The 18,065-nt window shown below is 42.3% G+C and overlaps 1 protein-coding gene across 1 annotated transcript in view; it reads left to right on the forward strand.

Annotated features, from left to right (window-relative positions):
- The window catches only part of Snx25 (sorting nexin 25), a 116,834-nt gene that overhangs the window by 75,347 nt on the left and 23,422 nt on the right, over nucleotides 1–18,065 (forward strand). Inside the window, exons 7-9 of the mRNA XM_021169438.3 lie at nucleotides 8,062–8,243; nucleotides 14,884–15,015; nucleotides 17,307–17,585. Of these exons, the coding sequence (XP_021025097.2) occupies nucleotides 8,062–8,243; nucleotides 14,884–15,015; nucleotides 17,307–17,585 (593 nt within the window). The remainder of the gene's footprint in view (nucleotides 1–8,061; nucleotides 8,244–14,883; nucleotides 15,016–17,306; nucleotides 17,586–18,065) is intronic.

The raw sequence follows: 18,065 nt of genomic DNA on the forward strand, positions 1-18,065 counted from the left end.
TTGGTTGTGTTCCGTATTCTCATTGTTCCGTCAGGGAAGGTGCTCCACTCCCAGACAGCTTGACAGATGTGGCTTGAGATGCAGGAAAGTGAGGGCACATAGAAAACATTCCACATTATGCCAGCTGTACCTGAATTTATAGTTTAAATAACCATTCAGTTGTATATAATGAAAATAAATGGGGGAAATATATCATGTATGAATTATGATTCAATAATACTGTGTTAGAAATAGAGTGGGTGTAGCCTGAAGCTTCGCAGTGAAGCTGTCTTAAGCAGGGCTGGCCTGTTCCATAGAGGATACTAAGGGAAGTCAGAAGTCCCAGTCCTTGTCCAGCGACTAAGCACTAAGCATGTAGGAGTGGCTAGCAGGGCCATGTCTCACGACAGCTCTTGGTTCAAGGGTTTCTCCTTTAAGTTTTGGTCTCTGTTCTGACTTCATCCACCTGCTTTGTCCAGCTTGGCTTTTAAGCAGAGGCTCTTTTTGAACCTGAAGGCTCTATGTTTCAGCTTACTCAGAACTGGCTTGATTATATTGAGGTGAGAGTTCAGCAATTGATCTCCCAAGCCGGGGGAGCTCCATGGCACACATGGGAGTTGGAGCAGGAGTCCACTGAAGGCAGGCAGAGCCCTGGAGCCTTAAAGGCTAGTGAGACCCTTCCAGCCCTTCAGTAGGGATGAGTGCCTAGATGTAAGAGTATATCAGCAGGGCCTTAGAGGAGAGTCCTGTGAATAGAAGTCATGCTTGGCTTATGAGTATGAAAATTACGTTGTGTGTGATGAGAAAGGCAGCATTATAGCAAACTTAGACTAGTGAACACTTTGGTTCTGGATTATTTTACTTGCCAAACTTTCTTGCCCCAGACTTTGTTCACTCAAGTAATGGGCACATACATGCTGTTTGGATATGCTTCCCCACTGCTTACCTTAAGCACTTGTTGGTCTTAGAACTGGAGGAGGTTGGCGAGCTCTGGCCAAGTTCCAGGAACTGTCTCCAGTATTCATACTCTTTGCCTGTCGGGTAGTATCAGACATTGTTGACTGCTTGTGCAATTCTCTTCAGAGGCCATGGCGGTGTATAAATCTGTACAGGTCTTGTGATATCACTCAAACTATTTCAAACGCTCTGTTGTTTTCTCCTTGTCTGACATAAATGTCCAATCTGCCTCCTGCCTTAGGACCCCACTGCACTCCAGCCACTGGACTTCCTTGCCCAAGCTCATCTTGTCCTATCTAAACTTATTCACACTCCTTCTTTTTCATCTGCTGCTGTCTTACTTTATCACTCTGCCTTCAAAGCTGTTGTACTTAATATCTAATCTCTTCTCTGAGCCCAGTGCGATTTCCTAGATTCTGGGTAGTTAGGAAAGCCCTTGAGATCTGTGATGCTTGAGATCAGCAGAGAATGCCTAGGGACCACTAGAAATGGGTCTTCCTTTACTCAGCAGACATGTCTGTTGTATGTTAGGTACAGCCATGCAACGGGTAAAACTGACCCTGAACTAAAGGAGGTCATAGTCTACTGATAAATGTGCAATACTTACACCTTCCCCAATGTGTGGAATCGTCAACCTGGAGTAGAGGTTAAAAAATAATGTCCCTAAAGAGTAGCACTGCATGGAGTCATAGAGGTTGAGCACTGTCAGTCCCATTGGTCATATAAGGTCATATGGGTCAGTGGCTGCACATGGACAAAGGCAGTAGTGAGATGGCCTTAGTGTTTAGTCTGTGTTAATGAACGCTGTGTGGTACTTGGCGTGCAGTGGAGAGGCAAGGCTCGATAGGTAGACAAGCTTAATCCTGTAGAGCCACAGTTTCAAATGACAGTCTGTAGCCCACATTCACTTGGAGGACTTTGTGATACTCAGGTATCCTCCTCCAGAATTCCTGGCCCTGCAGACCTGTTTGAGTCCCAGGAGGCAGCACGCTCCTGTGTCTCTCAGTTGCTGTCACTGCTGCTGCTACCTATAAGGACCCTATACCTTAGAAGCGTCGCTGTATTTAGAACAGAGGAATCTGCACATTCGGGTCTGCAGCTTAATGCCCAGCCTTAGCTTTCTATTTATGTTTAGCAATATCAGCCAAAGTACTGAAGAACTTTTTTTTTTTAGACTCCGAGGCCCAAATGTCAGTGTTCTTTCTATTAGAGATGGGACACTTGGAGAAATATGCCCAGCATTGTCAGCTGCTATTAGTAATTTTCCCTCTGCTGTTCTGAATCCTGAAATGTTTATAATTGCTTTGGAAATGTATCATGTGCACATTGGAACACTAAACAGAAGGAAGCTCTCCCGGCTTCAGTACATGAGGCTCTCAGGGGAGGAAATGGCAGCTTCAGGCATCTTAGGATGAGGCTGCACCAGGTCCGTGGGCTCTGTTGCCTCCACTGTGCAGTATGTGGCCTTGCTGTTGACCTGCTGTGGTTTCTACGTCTTCCTTAAGTATACTCTCCACTGCAGTGGAGTGACACTTGAGACTCTGACATCTTAGGTGGTAGGTTTGATAAGGTAACCCTGTTTGCTCTTTATTCAAAAAGAACATAGCTTCAAGTTGAAGAGGAAGGCAAATATTTTTTGAGTTCTTAGAAGCTTTAATTTTTAGAGTTTGTGACAATTAGATGCTGGGAAACACTGTCAGCTTTGTACTAGGAAGTCATCTTGAACCTCAGGCTAAATCCTAAGTCAATATGTTCATGTAACATATTGACTAACAAGAGGTGTTGCTAATGGTCTGGTTTCTCTCTGTGTGTATGTCTCTGTATCCCTCCCCCCCCTGTATGTGTGTGTGTGTGTATTTAGAAGTGAACATTTTATGAAATATTAGTGTTTACAAGTATATGTTTATTGAGGAACACCCACAAAACATCTGCCTTGTACTAATTTGACTAGTTTGAAGCAAGCTACATTAGCTTTATCTTCTCACAAAGAGGAAATTCCAAAATATTTTTCCTCTTTTTGAAAATGTGTGCATTAGTGCTGCTTTGTGAGTGGATGTGGATGTATGCCTATGTTGACATGTATGGGCACCGTAGACCTGGGCTCTGCCTGTGACTGTGGGTTCTAGGAAGCTCTTCACTCTACAGTACGTGTGTTTTACAATACTATTTCGTGTTACACATAGTAACTAAATGGGGCTCAAAGGAAGTCGGGATTATACTGGGGAGCAGACGGTCTCCAGGGAAGATGTGCAGAAGCCTTACTTAGACTGCATTTTGAGAGAAATCAAACATAAACCCTAACCAAATGCATTATTAATCATTTCCAGAGCGTGGTGTAACTCCTAAAGTACAGTTGCCAGACCCAGGGTTACTTCTGGGTTTTGAATTCAGTGGTAGCTTTGTCCTAGACTCCTCAAGTACTTCTTGCATTGGTGAGTGCCGTGTGTCAAGTGTGGTTGAAAGGCCAGTTTCAGTGTGGCTAACGTTCTGATGGACACTGGTGTGTTCTCTAGAGAAACAGGGATCCACACTATAGTCCTCATGCCTTCACCACTGAGCCACCCTCCCCAGTGTTGTCTGACTGTACCCTGCCTGTACAGACAGTGTCTCCAGCACTTACAGTCGTACCCGGAAGATCCCTAAAACAGATTTATGGGCAATGCCCAGGTATAGACAGATAGGACAGGGCTAAGGAGGAGGCTCAGTAGTTAAAGTACTTGCTGCACAAACAAAGGTTGGCATTTGGATCCTAAGAATCCATGTACATGCCAGGCTGGTGTGGTGGTCCCCTGTAATCCCATCCCTGGAATTGAAAACTGGGGATCCCCAGAGCAAGCTGGCTTGAAACACTGCCTCAAAGAGTAACATAGAAGAGTAACCCTGGACAATTCCTGACATCCACACACACGTGTGTGTGCAAACGTGTGCACACACACATGCACATGGAAAGAAGAAAATAATACATATTAACAAGCCCTCAGCCACATTCTGCCTGCTCTAGTTATCTTTTCCTGCATGATATTCTGACTTGAGGTTTCTATCGCTGTGGTGTGATAATACCACGACCAAAATATCTTGGGGAAGAAAGGATTTATTTTAGCTTACATTTGTGGTCCAGCATGAAGGGTAGGAACCAGGAAACAGGAACTGAAGCTGGGACCGGGGAGGAGTACTGCTCACTGGCTTACTCCTCAAGGCTTACATAGCCTGCTTCCTTATAGAACCAGAACCAATAGCCTAGGGGTGCTACCTTCCACAGGGAGCTGTGCCCTCCCACATCAATCAAGAAAATGCAACACAGACTTTTCTACAGGGCAGTTGAATGAGACCATATTCTCAATTGAGGTTTCCACTTTCAAAATGACTATAATTTGTGTCAAGTTGATATAAAACTTGAGCACACACACATATGCATCCCAAGTTGTCCAAAGTTGTCCAATGGCTCTTTCTCTTGCTTGTGAGCCTGTACTGGGGCAGGCTTTGGGAGGAATTCCTCTCCTGCTTAGTGTGGTTTCATTTCTAATTCACATTCAAGATGATGGACTCATGAGGTACCAAGTTGGTACTGAATGTGTGCCAAAGTCTCAATCAAGCCAAGATCTGTGAAAGTCCAGGCTCCCACTCCCTGGTAGATGTTTCCATGGAGTGATTATTAGACCCCAAAGGATGGATGCCTTGGGGCCGGTGGATGGCATGAACAGTGTCACAAAACTCCAGGTAAGCAGCCTTTAGTTATCTAGATTTGGAAGTCAGAGTCACTTTAACCATGATTGTGAGCCTATTCTATTCAAAGAAGAGAAAACACATGTCCTGTTTTCCATAGGGAAATTGCTAGGAATGCCATTGCAAAAGGAGTATGTGAGGTGGAAAATAATGGGGCCACGATTGGCAAATATCCAAAATTGAATTTGTAATCTGCCACAAATCCAGTCTTTCTCTAATGTTCTTGATCTAGTAACCCACCCCACTGTCTCCATTTGTGATTATAGCAAAGTCATGAAAGCCATACTTAATGCCTCCTCTATTGTTCTAAATCCCAGATAATTTGCCCTTTAGTATCTGTGTTGTCTCCTGGCTCTGAAACCCTCAGATCCTTAAGTCCTCTGTACTATTGCCATGAAGGTACTTCAGGCCACCATTCCCACCCCGCTCAGCCCTGCCCTGACCGTCTTCAGTGAGCTTTCCTTCAAGCCAGCAGTCTTTGACTGGCTGATCCTTTTTGTTGTTGTTTAATATACTTACTATGTAATCTGATAACATTAAACTCATTCATGGCATGTATTCTGGCTAATTTATTCCAGCCTGACATAGGTAGAGTGATTTTGGAAGAGGAGACCTCAGCTGATATAATACCCTGACCAGATCGGCCTGAGGGCAAAACTGTGGTGCATTTTCTTAACTGATGACTGATATGGGAGGGTCCAGCTCATTATAGGCAGTACCACCTGAGCACTGGTGGTCCTGAGTGCTACAGGAAAGCAGCCTGTTTAAGCCAGTAAACAGCACCCCTCCGTGTCCTCAGCTTCAGTTTCTGCCCTGATTGACTGTGACCTGAGAGTTGTGAGTGCCATAAACCCTTTCTGCCCCAAGTTGCTTGTGGTGTTTTACCACAGCAATAGGGAACCCTAATTGCCTACAGGCCGTGGGGGATCACTATGACAGACCGGCCTGCGGGCTCTTTTGAGGATTGTGGAAGGACTTGTACATCTTCCGGCTAGAAAAGCCACTGAGTGCCTAGAGCTTGATGGGCTGTGAGGACTTGGAGGACAGTGCTGAGAGTGGTGTGACGATGATGGAGACCTGGGTGGGGAAGGCCCACAGAGAAGAGGGGACACTGTTGGAGCTGTCTGGTATTTTGAATCAAGAACCACTTAAAGTAGAACTTTTGCTTTTCTGAGACAATATTAGTAAACTGGGGCAGAAGAATCAATTGTGATTAAGAAGAGGCCAGTTCAGAGGATGGAGGCTGCCTCTTACACTTGCTAGCAGCCAAACTTGGTAATGTGTAAAAGTTTCCTAAGTGGAACTGGTTCCAAAGGCACAAAGGGGTCATAGAGAACAGGGGTCTTTGATAGAGACCCCTTCCACATCTTGGCACTGTGTGGCTAGGCTAGAGTCCCTGAAGAGGGGGGGGGGTGGCTAGGAGAGGTCATTGGTGAAGGTGCAGTCTTAGTTGCAGTAGAAAGCCCAGAACTGAAAGGATCATGAAGGAAAGTTGAGGCTTGGCACTATGGGCAAGATCAGAGTCCCTGAAGAGAACTCTAGGAGAGGATATTAGTGAAAGGGTGGCCCAGATATAGCAGGAGACCCCAGCAGTTTGGAGCTGCCAGTATCCACAGGATGACCACCAAGACAGTAGCAGCCATGGTGTGGAGCTGGCCTGTGCCTAGATGACAAGCTGTGTATGGTGTAGATGGCAGGCGGAGAGGTGAGCTAGCTGCCTGCCTTTAGAGTTGAGAGGAGTGTGAGTGGGTCAGTCACTGAATTCATTCTCTCTCTCTCTCTCTCTCTCTCTCTCTCTCTCTCTCTCTCTCTCTCTCAAATCTGTTCTTTGAGACAGGGTTTCTCTGTGTAGCCTTGGCTATCCTTGAAGACCAGGCTGATCTCAAACTCAGAGATCCACTTCCCTGTTTCTGAGTGCTGGGATTAAAGGCATGTGTCGGCAAGCACTGGGCGCTTTATACTGTGAATTGTGGTTTTGCTTGGATGCAGTGATCCTGTGCCTCTTTTCTTCCCTCCTAGAGTAAGAAAGTATTTAATTTATTTTTGATTTTACAGGAACACAGTTGAGAGACTTTGAGCTGTTTTAAAACAGTTTTATCATTTTATAGAGAAACTGGATATTTTATAGAAACATTACAATTTTAGGGAGATTGTAGATTTTTTAGAGAATTTTGAATATTTTAAATAGATGTTGGGCTTTATACATATTTGAACTTATAAAGGCTGAAATTTTAAAGTTTTTAGTAATTTTTATATTGTGATAATAATATTATCATATTATTCATGATATCATGAATTATGAATTCATGATATCATGATAATAATATTCATGTTATTCAATGGTTTGAGGATGTTATGGCTTAACAATGACTTGGAAGTATAAGATGAAATAAAGCCTTTTGTCCTCAAACTGCTTTTTATCCAGGTATTTAATCACAGCAGAAGAAACCCTAAGACAGCAAACTTCTTATTTTTTTCTTTATTTGTCATTTTATCTATTTACATTTCAAATGTTATCCCTCTTCCCAGTTTACCCTCCACAAACCCCCTATCCCCTCCTCCCTCCCCCTGCCTCCATGAGGGTGCTCCCCTACCCACCCACCTACTCCTGCCTCAGTGGCCTAGTGTTCCCCTATCCTGGGTCATCAAGCCTCCACAGGACCAAGGGGCTCCCTTCCCAGTGATGCCAGATAAGGCAGTCCTCTGCTACTTACCCAGCTAGAGCCATAGGTTCCTCCATTTGTACTCCTTGGTTGGTGGCTTAGTCCCTGGGAGCTCTAGGGGAAGGGGGTCTGTCTTTGATTCTTTTCCTTGTTAGACTCTAAAATGTTCCATGAAGTAAAACAACTGGTCTTGAATCTCAAAAGTCAAGCCAGTGCCTGACAGATACACAATGAATACTCAACACATGCCTATAATAATACATGCCTATAATAAAGATGCATGAATATCATATACATATATTACATATTCATATGTTCACAAATCAGTTCCTGAATGTGTGTGTGTGTATGTGTGTGTGTGTATGTATGTATGTGTGTGTGTGTGTGTGTGTGTGTATATATATATATATGGAGAGAGAGAGAGAGGTTTTTACACTTGAGTAAGATTTATAAATGGTTGGATTTTGTAAACCTGTACATGTTTCTGATGAATTCTCGTCTGTTGTTTCTGTGGTGTGGAGGTGCAGGGCTTTAATCACAATATTCATGAGGCAGGTGGATATCTGTGCCAGTGTGGTCTTCAAAGCAAGTTTCAGGCCAGCCAGGGCTACATAGTGAAAACCTAACTCAAAACTAAAATTAAGTTCAAATAAACTAAAAGGCAGCACATCAGACACTGGCCTGGCTGGGACTGTTATGTTTCTCGTTTCCTGACTGACTACTATTCCTCTTATTCAAGGTAAGGAATCAGCTGCCATGAAAACTGATCTCTTGAGGGCCAGGAACATGAAAAGGTACATTAACCAGCTGACTGTGGCAAAGAAGCAGTGTGAGAAGAGAATCCGAATCCTGGGAGGTCCTGCCTATGACCAGCAAGAGGATGGAGCCTCAGATGAAGGGGAAGGGCCTCAGAGCCAAAAGGTAGACCCTGCAGCTTTTTGTTTGGACATAACAGTTATTATAAACACAGTGTGAGCACAAGCATGTTATTGAACCACTCTGGCATTTGAGACATGTCCCATTGCTACAGACTCACGCTGTTGGCTTCATGAGTGAAAAGCCATGTGACTGCATGTGCTTGAATTGTGTAAATGGCAGTTGATGCTAGGCAGGTGTGTGTGTATATGTGTGCACATGCCTGTTTTGCCTGTTTCCACCTCTTCTCTCCACTCACCCCCACTTCAAGAGAAACATTCTGTTTATAGATATAAATATTCTCCATCAACATCATCCGTTATCAACCAGGTCAAAATTACCCCCTAACTTAGCTATGAACGGTTTTCTCAATTTTTAAACAATGAAGTAACAGATTTAGTGTCTTGCCTGAAGCCATGTAGATAGGATGAGCAGAACTTAGATAGGACCCGGGTGTGCTTGACGTGTCTTAGTCAGGGTTTCTATTCCTGCACAAACATCATGACCAAGAAGCAAGTTGGGGAGGAAAGGGTTTATTCAGCTTACAATTCCACACTGCTGTTCATCACCAAAGGAAGTCAGGACTGGAACTCAGACAGGTCAGGGAGCAGGAGCTGATGCAGATGCCATGGAGGCATGTTCTTTACTGGCTTGCTTCCCCTGGCTTGCTCAGCCTGCTCTCTTATAGAACCCAAGACTGCCAGCCCAGAGATGGTCCCACCCATAAGGGGCCTTTTCCCCTTGATCACTAATTGAGAAAATACCCCACAGCTGGATCTCATGGAGGCACTTCCCCAACTGAAGCTCCTTTCTCTGAGATAACCCCAACCTGTGTCAAGTTGACACATAAAACCAGCCAGTACAACGTAGAAACCCCAGTGCTTTCTGACAAAACATGGCAGTGCCAGCTTTTATACCACAGCATCTCAGACTATCTGCGGCTGGTGAGTAAAGCCAGCAGAGCACAGGGACCCTTTCTAGCCCCATTTTAGCAGCCATTCTAAGGGCAAAGGCCCTGCTTGTCTTCTAAGACCTGGAACAAGTTCAGATGGAGGAAACTGTTGCAGTGTGTCCCAAGGGCTTGAGGTGCAGGACTTCACAGCAAATGCCAAATCCTTCTTTTGTCAGATACTGGCCACAAAGACCCTGGCAGCAGCTTCTACCTTTTCCTTCCTCTGATGTCCAGAGTCCCTAGCCATGTCTGTCTAATCAGGTTCATGCCTGTACACCCCTGCCTCCCTCTTCTAGGATGAGCTTTTGCCTCTCTCTCTTCCAGACCTAGGGAGGTTGGCATCACATCAGGCCAGAGTTCTGTGGCATCTTACACCGGTGGCACTACTGCAGCTCACAGAACCCCTGTTTGATAGTGAGATGCCCGAATGATAGTCTGTTTGCCGTTACCAGGTGTGTTGTCTGGCATTCTGTTTTATCATGCAAAGTGAAAGCTCTAGGTGAGGGTTGGAGAGGGTGCACTTAGAGGGTGGATTTTTCCCTTCTGCCCTCAGTTTTTGTTCTAATGCCTACCAAGATGTACCACAGAGGAGGACTTTATCTGTGTCCTTTCATTATTTCAGTTCATTGATTCATTGGTTCATTCATTCATTCATTCATTCAGTAGATGCTAATGGGTTGCTCACTGTGTCTTAGTTATTGCACTAGAATAAGGAATAGGATAAAGTGCATATTTTCAAAGAATCTCATTTTACTATAAAATATGAATGTAAGCAACTTATGTGTACCTAAGAGAGGAACCTGATGGCTCTCTAGTGTTATAGGTTATAGTCCAGCAAAATCATGGGAATGCGATTTCTGTGCAAGTTGCCTTATGGTGACTACAAGAAGACAGTCCAAAGCTTGCCACATTTTAAATTCATTCTTTCTAAGTGAACGGGGCATATAATCTTTGCAAGACCAAGGGCCTGTCCTCCCAATGATGGCCGATTAGGCCATCTTCTGCTACCTACGCAGCTAATACTACATAGGTAATTGGGAATACTGTAGATTCCCAGTGGTGGTTGGTTCTTCTGCATTTACGACTGGTTTGATTTGATTTTTATCTTCATCAGTGGATAGAACTGTTTTTTATAACCTAATTCCAATCTGGTCAAGAAGAACTACCACAAAATTTACTTCAAAATATTCACTTCTAAATTAGATGAGCCAGGCAGTTAAAAGAAGATTGCCTATGTGTAAAAGGCTAGGGATTTTCTGTTGCTTGTAAGACATGGACTGTAAAGGAAGAGTTGGGTTGAAAAGTAAGAGAGAAAAGGACATGCCCTGTGAACACTAGAGAAAAGAAAAGTGAGATAAAACAGATTTCAGAACAAAGACTATGACTAGAGATAAAGAACATTATGATAAAGGAATCAAGCCACAGAGAAAACATGAAATCCTAATATGTGTGTAGTCAATAAGAGAACTTCTTTGACACAGGAAGTTTTGACATATTGACATAAAGCAAAAACCATCCAGCGAGTGGGAAGGTGTTGAGTTGATGTTGTGGGTACTAATCCGCAGTTCTACGTAACTGTTACAGCAGGTCCATAGAACCTGGGCAAGACCACAGACGACCTGTGCATCGCCAACACCAACTGGGACCAATAGACATTTCTAGGAAAGTCGCTCAAAACAGCAGAGTGTGTGCTTTTCTCTCCTTCATACACTAGGCAACCACTAAGAAAAATTATATTGCTGAATGATAAAATTATTCTCCCTGAATCTAAAAGCATTAATACAGAGAATATTATCTGACCACAGTAGAATTAAAATTAGAAATGAATACTAGAAAAAGACCTAGAAAATTCCCAGATGTTTGGAAATAGAAATAACATATTTAAGGCTTCAGTCAAAAAGGAAATCATAAAGAAAATTAATAACTATTAAGTGCACCAAGAACACAGTGTGTTAGAATCTGTGGAACTGCTAAGCCAACACTTAGGACAAACACACGCAGTAGTGTCTATATGTGAAAGATCAGAAGTTAGTGGAGTAAGGGCCCAGCCACTTCAGCAGGTAAGACTTAAAAGAACTGGAGTGCAACAAAGAGAACCAATGGGACTTGTGTAGGAGTGAGTTATGGAGTGTCTTACATGCTGTGTGTGAAAGAAAGCATCTCAGAAAATACTGATGTAGACAAAGTATGGGGCACACAGAAAAGGAGAGAGAAAGCCTTAGGCAAAGGACAGTAGGAGCTGGGGACATGACAAGGACAGTAGGAGCTGGGGACATGGCCCGGTCAGTTAAAGACTTCACACACACACACACACACACACACAAATGAGAACCCAAGCTTGAATCCCTGATGCTCACACACATGAAAAGCTGGGCTCATAGTAGCATCTTCCATGATCACAGCACTAGGGGAAGGGGCCAGACGGACTGCAGAGTGCTGGTCGGCTAGTCTAGCCATGTAGCCGAGTTCCAGGGTCAGAAACAGACCCTATTTGAAAAAATGTGAGGGTGACCAAGGAAGACACCGTGACACCATCATCCATCTCTGGTCTGCACAGGCATGAACAGCTAGCTGCACACACATGTACATGTACACACACACACATATACAGGGCAGGTAGACACCTAAGAGTGGATGACAATATCTCAAAGGAAAATGCCTTGAATACAGTTTTAAATGAATGTATATATCAGTTTAAATGAAGTAGATTAGATCTTTAAAATTCACAAAATATTAAAAGTGAGCAAGAAGAAAAAATCTGAATAGCCTTAGATATGTTAAAGAAAATTAATTCAGAATTTAAAATCCTTTCCCAAAGAAAATTCTAGGCCTAGATCATTTCCTTGGTGAATTCTATGAAACCTTTAAAGAGGTGTGTGTGTGTGTGTGTGTGTGTGTGTGTGTGTGTGTGTGTACGTACACTCTACCATTGAGCACCAGTACCTAACCCATCTGATACCAGTTCTAACAGAACTCCTAACACATGGCTAATGCTTTTCTCCATACTTACTTACCTAGAAAGCGGCCTCTGGAGTTTAGTTTAGCACACCAATTATCTTTTTTTTATATACCAATATCTGTTTTCTCAAAAACTCAATATTTTCATGTCCTGCTAAGTGTTTGTTACTTGCTGTGATTCGTGACAGCTGTTGTGAATCTCCATGGAGAAGGGGCAGCCTCCTTATTCTGCAGATCCAAAGGAACTGAGGCCTAGTGATAGAAGCTTGCTGGATTGAAAGTTTTTATTGCCACGTGAAAACAAAGAAATCTTTGTCTTGTTCTGATCAAGGGCCTAGCTTCACTCCTCTGCCCTGCTCTCAACACACACATGATCCCCAATGGAAAGATTGTAGAGTTAGAAAAAATAAAGGGGGAGGAAAACACTAAAATATAGGAGGCTTACTCATCAATGCCAGTAGTGCCTCACTGTTTCCTCGGGGCAGCTTGCACATCAGTTCATTTGATCCAAGGATAAACCAAAGCGAAGAGCACTGAATGGAGTCTAGGACTCTAAACTGGATATATAAAATTGGTTCTGTGGTTCACTCTATAGTGAATATATAGAAAATAGTTCCGTGGTTCACTCTATACTGAATATATAGAAAGTGGTTCCGTGGTTCACTCTATAGTGAATATATAGAAAGTGGTTCTGTGGTTCACTCTATAGTGAATATATAGAAAGTGGTTCCGTGGTTCACTCTATAGTAAATATATAGAAAGTGGTTCTGTGGTTCACTCTATACTGAATATATAGAAAGTGGTTCCGTGGTTCACTCTATAGTGAATATATAGAAAGTGGTTCCGTGGTTCACTCTATAGTGAATATATAGAAAGTGGTTCTGTGGTTCCTTCTGATGCCAGAATGGTTGTTGATTTGTCTTCTCTAAAGTTGACATGAATTCGTTTCTTGGAGAATGTAGAGTTGGATTTATGCCTCACCGAGCTTCCCTGGTCGGCTTTATGCAAAGTAAAAACCGATGTTAGTATATCCCAGAATTACTGAACTCTCAATACAAATGGTCTGCAATATTTGTGCTGACTGGCCTCTGTTGTGGGAAACTTGTTCTGTTCCTGAAGTAGATGTAAAGTAGATGTAAATAAGAAACTTTGTTGAAGACTCTAAGTAATACAAAATTGGCATTTTTGAGATTTTTATTTTGAATATTCAGTAAGTAATTTTCTTTCATTTGTTTCCAGAAATCACTTTAAAAATATATGTCCTCCTTTCTGCCTACATTCCAGACAAAACAAGGGCCGGGGAGAGAGGAGTTGAGTGTGTACTGACTTCTGCATATGATTTAGAAATGCATGAATGGTGGTATTTTAGAATATTTGCAAATTGCCATCATGTAAATTTTTAAGAATTTCAAAAGAAAAGTTTCTAATTGTGTTTTTATTCTACCTATTAAGCATTATTTTAATTACTGATTTGGACTTAGGGTATGGGTCTTAAATGCCTTCTAAATTAACCTGTGGTGCATCTCCTAACTGACTTGTCAGTCATGAGGAGGGTCATTTGCTTCCTCTGTTACAGCGTCCCTGTTCATGGTTGCCCCTCTATATCCTAAGATAGGCCCTGACTTCTTTTTCATTGAGTTCACAAAATAACTAACAAAAGTGGTAGAACTGATTTGGCAAGACATATAGTGGAATTTTAGTATCAAACTAAGACAAAGTAAACCAAAACTTAGATAAGATTCATTAGTGACTGTGGTGCTATAAACAAAAAAAATCAGGCTATAAATCTATTTATGTTTCTCCTCAGCTATATAAAGTATTATTATATTTATAGAAAAAATATATATAGAAATATCTACATATATAGAAAGCACAATGCTAAACCAGTAGACTTTAGACTTTTAGTCATTTATACATTTCTCTTCAGTTGTTTATTATTGGTAGCTGTTGCTTTTAGCATGATAGATCACCGTATTAGGACAAGGATTGTTATCTGTGTCTTGATATCAAGTAGATGTCAAATAAATCTTTGTTGAATGACTAAATGTTATAAATATTATAATAAAATTAGTGACTTTTGAGTATATGCATTTTGAATATTCAGTAATCTGCAATTAAAATTACAAGCATAATAGATATTTCATCTTATGAGGTATATTACATTATATTGTCTATGACCTGAAAATGTACTTTTCCTGAATGTAGAAGTTAATTCATGTAAGTTAAAAGCAGACTGGTCTTTGAAATTTTATCTTTAGAAAACCTTTCTGTCTTAGGGTTCCTCTTGCTATAAAGAGACACCATGACCCTGGCAACTCTTGTAAGGCGACATTTCACTGGGGCTGGCTGACCGTTCAGAAGGTTCGTCCATCATCTTCATGGACGGATGCAGGCAGACATGGTGCTGGAGAGAGAGCTAAGATATCTTGGCAGGCAACAGGCGGAGAGCAGTACAGGGCCTGGCTTGCGCATTTGAGACCTCAGTGACAGGCAGTGGTGGTGCATGCACTTGGGAGGCAGAGGCAGTGGGATTTATGAGTTCCAGAGCAGCCATGGCTACACAGAAAAACACTGTCTCGAATAAAACCAAAAACCATACCAAAACAAAACAAGACTGACAGAGACCTCAGTGACACACTTATTCCAACAGGGCCACACCTCCTAATAGTACCACTCCCCATGAGACTATGGGGTCCATTTTCATCCACACCATCCATTCTTATATTCTTTTAATAGATTCTTCAGTTTGAAGATATTATGACCAATCCTTTCTACCGAGAGCGCTTTGGAACATACATGGAACGGATAGACAAGCGGGCTCTGGTTGGCTTTTGGGAGTCTGCCGAACACCTGAAGAATGCTAACAAGGTAGTGTACGTATGCTTTAAGGAATATTAATAATTAGCTAATGGGAGCTTGTGTGTTAGACAGTATATCACCTTCTCCATGATGCTTTAGGGTAAGTATATACTCAAGGAACATTTTTAATCATAATATTGGAACATATCTCAGCCCATTGTGGCAAATAAAATTGTACTGCATTTTTATAGAAGATGCTTTGACTGAACAGTCAAGGAGAAATATTTACAAGTGTACCAAAAGACTGGATTTCATCGTTTTAATGAACTACAAAAATATGTACCCATCCATGTTGTTCTTAAAAGACTGTTATTATCACTGTCACCTCAGCCTCGTCAACCTGCTCTGTCACCTTGTGTATTTCATCACCATGTATAATATTCATGCTTTTTATCCCTTCCACTTGTGATGTACACTTTTTACTGTCATTTTTTCTCACATAAAATATGATTGAATAAAGGACCATGAGCGTTTTTGGCTTCCAATGCCTCTTACAGCAAAGAACCCAGTAGATTATATATTGCTCTGTAAGTTCTCAGTACATGCTTCAGAATTAAAGAGAGCCTGGACATTCTTTCTATAGGTAAGGATGTCTAACTCATATATGTAACATATATATTATATTCTCAAAGAGCATTTGAATGATTCGTTAACAAGTACAAAGAGCTTTTAATTTCATTTGCATATGAATGTTGCCAGAACAGAAAACCAAGTTAAGTACCTGATATAGCACACACTGTACTAAGCAGCTAAATTCCGTCTTGTGATATTTTAAAATCCCAGGAATACTTTTCATTTCTGATTTACAAGGTCCAAGTTAGCACTCGTTACTCAACATAATGACTAGCCTTGACTCCAGGTGACTTCTGCATGCTCTCAACAGAATGTTGTAAAGAGTAATCTAAAGAATCTTTCCACGTTTCTGAATATAATTTTAGACTTTGCAGTGGAGAACATAAGAGAGCACGAAAGCGTCCTCCCGGGGGCCCGGTTGGTCTGACAGCTGGGTAAAGGCGTTTGGTCATTAAGTTGACATCTGTCTCCTTACAACTGTCCAGGAGTTTGTATAGTGTCCTAGAGTGAAGGGAGCACTGCGGAGCTTGTGAGGAGCACGTGCATGGGAAGAGAGTGTTGTACTTCTACAGTAGAGCACGGTGACCTGCCCCCAGTGGAGTTACTCTGAAGCATTAGCCTTGATGAGGAAGAACACCTGCTGTGTTTTTATTTATTTAATTTATTTTATTTTATGTGCATCGTCATTTTGCCTGCACGTATGCTGTGTAAGGATGTCACGTCTTAGAGTTACAAGACAGTTGTGAGCTGCCATGTGGGTGCTGGGAATTGAAGCCTGGTCCTCTGAAAGAGCAGCCAGTGCTCTTAACTGCTGAGCCATCTCTCCAGCCCGCCTGCTGTGTTTTTCTCTATGACTATTCTTCTTTCCAGAGTGAGAGTTTCTTCTCATGTCGGTAAGGTGACCACTTCCCATTAATACATCAGATAAAAGTCAGTAAGATGTCTCTAAGTCTCTAAGATGTCTCTGTGGAGTTGAGGGATCTGTCACATAAGAAGAATCTAATTCGTAACTTTCCTTGTTAGTATCCAAATATTGCTGGAGGAAGGCCCCAGACTCAAATAGCATGCAAAAGTAAAGAGCATTATTCTACAGAAATTATCAGCATGCAGAAGCAATGACCAGAGGGGCTTGTAGGCCCATTTTATACATGGCTAGGAGGCTTCAGAAGGCTTAGGTAACCTGTGATATGATTGGTAGGGTCAAAACAGTGACATTAGTACCATTTTGATTGGTTGCTATGTTGATTTCATTATAATTGGTGAGACCTTAAAGTGGTTTGGAAACCAGCTCCATTCTGGCCTAGTTATCTCCTCCAGCCAGGTGTCCAGGAGCTGACTCAGCTCCAGACTGAGCCTCCCTAAGTCAGATCCATCACTGACTAACTGGCCATTGTCAGTGGCTCCTTCTGAGGAGCCCAGTCTGTGTCCCAGGGAACTGAATATTTGTGTGTCCAAGAGTTTAGGACCGCTCATCCTCTAACACTTTGCAAACACTAACTGCTCAATGTAAGTATCCATTTTAAAGGAGTGGTGGCTTTTATTTCCAGGTCTGCTATTTCCCCTGGACCCGGAATGTGGATATAGAAGTCTGAAGCTGAGTTTACAGTTTCTGGGTACATCTAGACACTGTCCTGCCAGGTTTAACGTGCAGGCGATGTAGAGGGAAATCATTTCTCTCAGAGACTACTGTCTTACCTTTCTCTCCCATCACCTTCCTGTCTTTTCAGAGTGAAATTCCACAATTAGTTAGTGAAATGTATCAGAATTTCTTCGTGGAAAGCAAGGAAATCTCCGTGGAAAAGTCACTTTACAAAGAAATCCAGCAATGTCTTGTGGGAAACAGAGGCATCGAGGTGTTCAGCAAAATCCAAGCCGATGTGTACGAGGTGCTGAGGGACCGGTATTACCCCTCCTTCATTGTCAGCGACCTGTATGAGAAGCTCATGCACGAGGAGGAGGAGGAGGAGAAGCCTGACTCTCAGCTGGCCTCCGAGAAGGATGAGCTGGTGAGTTCCAGGCCCTTCACGGCCACTTCTCTGCCTTAGTTACTATGCTTGCTGTAATGACCAGATACCTGACAAAGAGTATCTGAGAAGACACGTTTGAAATAATTGAAATTTGGGGAAAATGTCTCTGTGTGTGATAGAATTTGTTTTAGTTCTATGAGCAGAGGGAGAGAGCTGCACCCAGCACAAGCAGCAACAGCAGCAGCAGACCCCAGCCAGTTACCCACACACACAGCGCACACGTGTACCTAGAAGTATAACTGACAGTAACATCCTCACTGTGTGGCATTGCTTCTCAGGGAAGACCAAATACTCACGTAAGTGAGGACAAGGTGCAGATTTTGTCATAGTGTATATATAGTTACATGTAATAAGGTTCAGATTTTGTCATAGTGTATATAGTTACATGTAACAAGGTGCAGATTTTGTCATAGTGTACATAGTTACATGTAACAAGGTGCAGATTTTGTCATAGTGTAC

Source organism: Mus caroli, unplaced genomic scaffold, assembly GCF_978045245.1.
Source record: "Mus caroli unplaced genomic scaffold, Mus_caroli_1 scaffold_10, whole genome shotgun sequence".
NCBI lineage: Eukaryota > Metazoa > Chordata > Mammalia > Rodentia > Muridae > Mus > Mus caroli.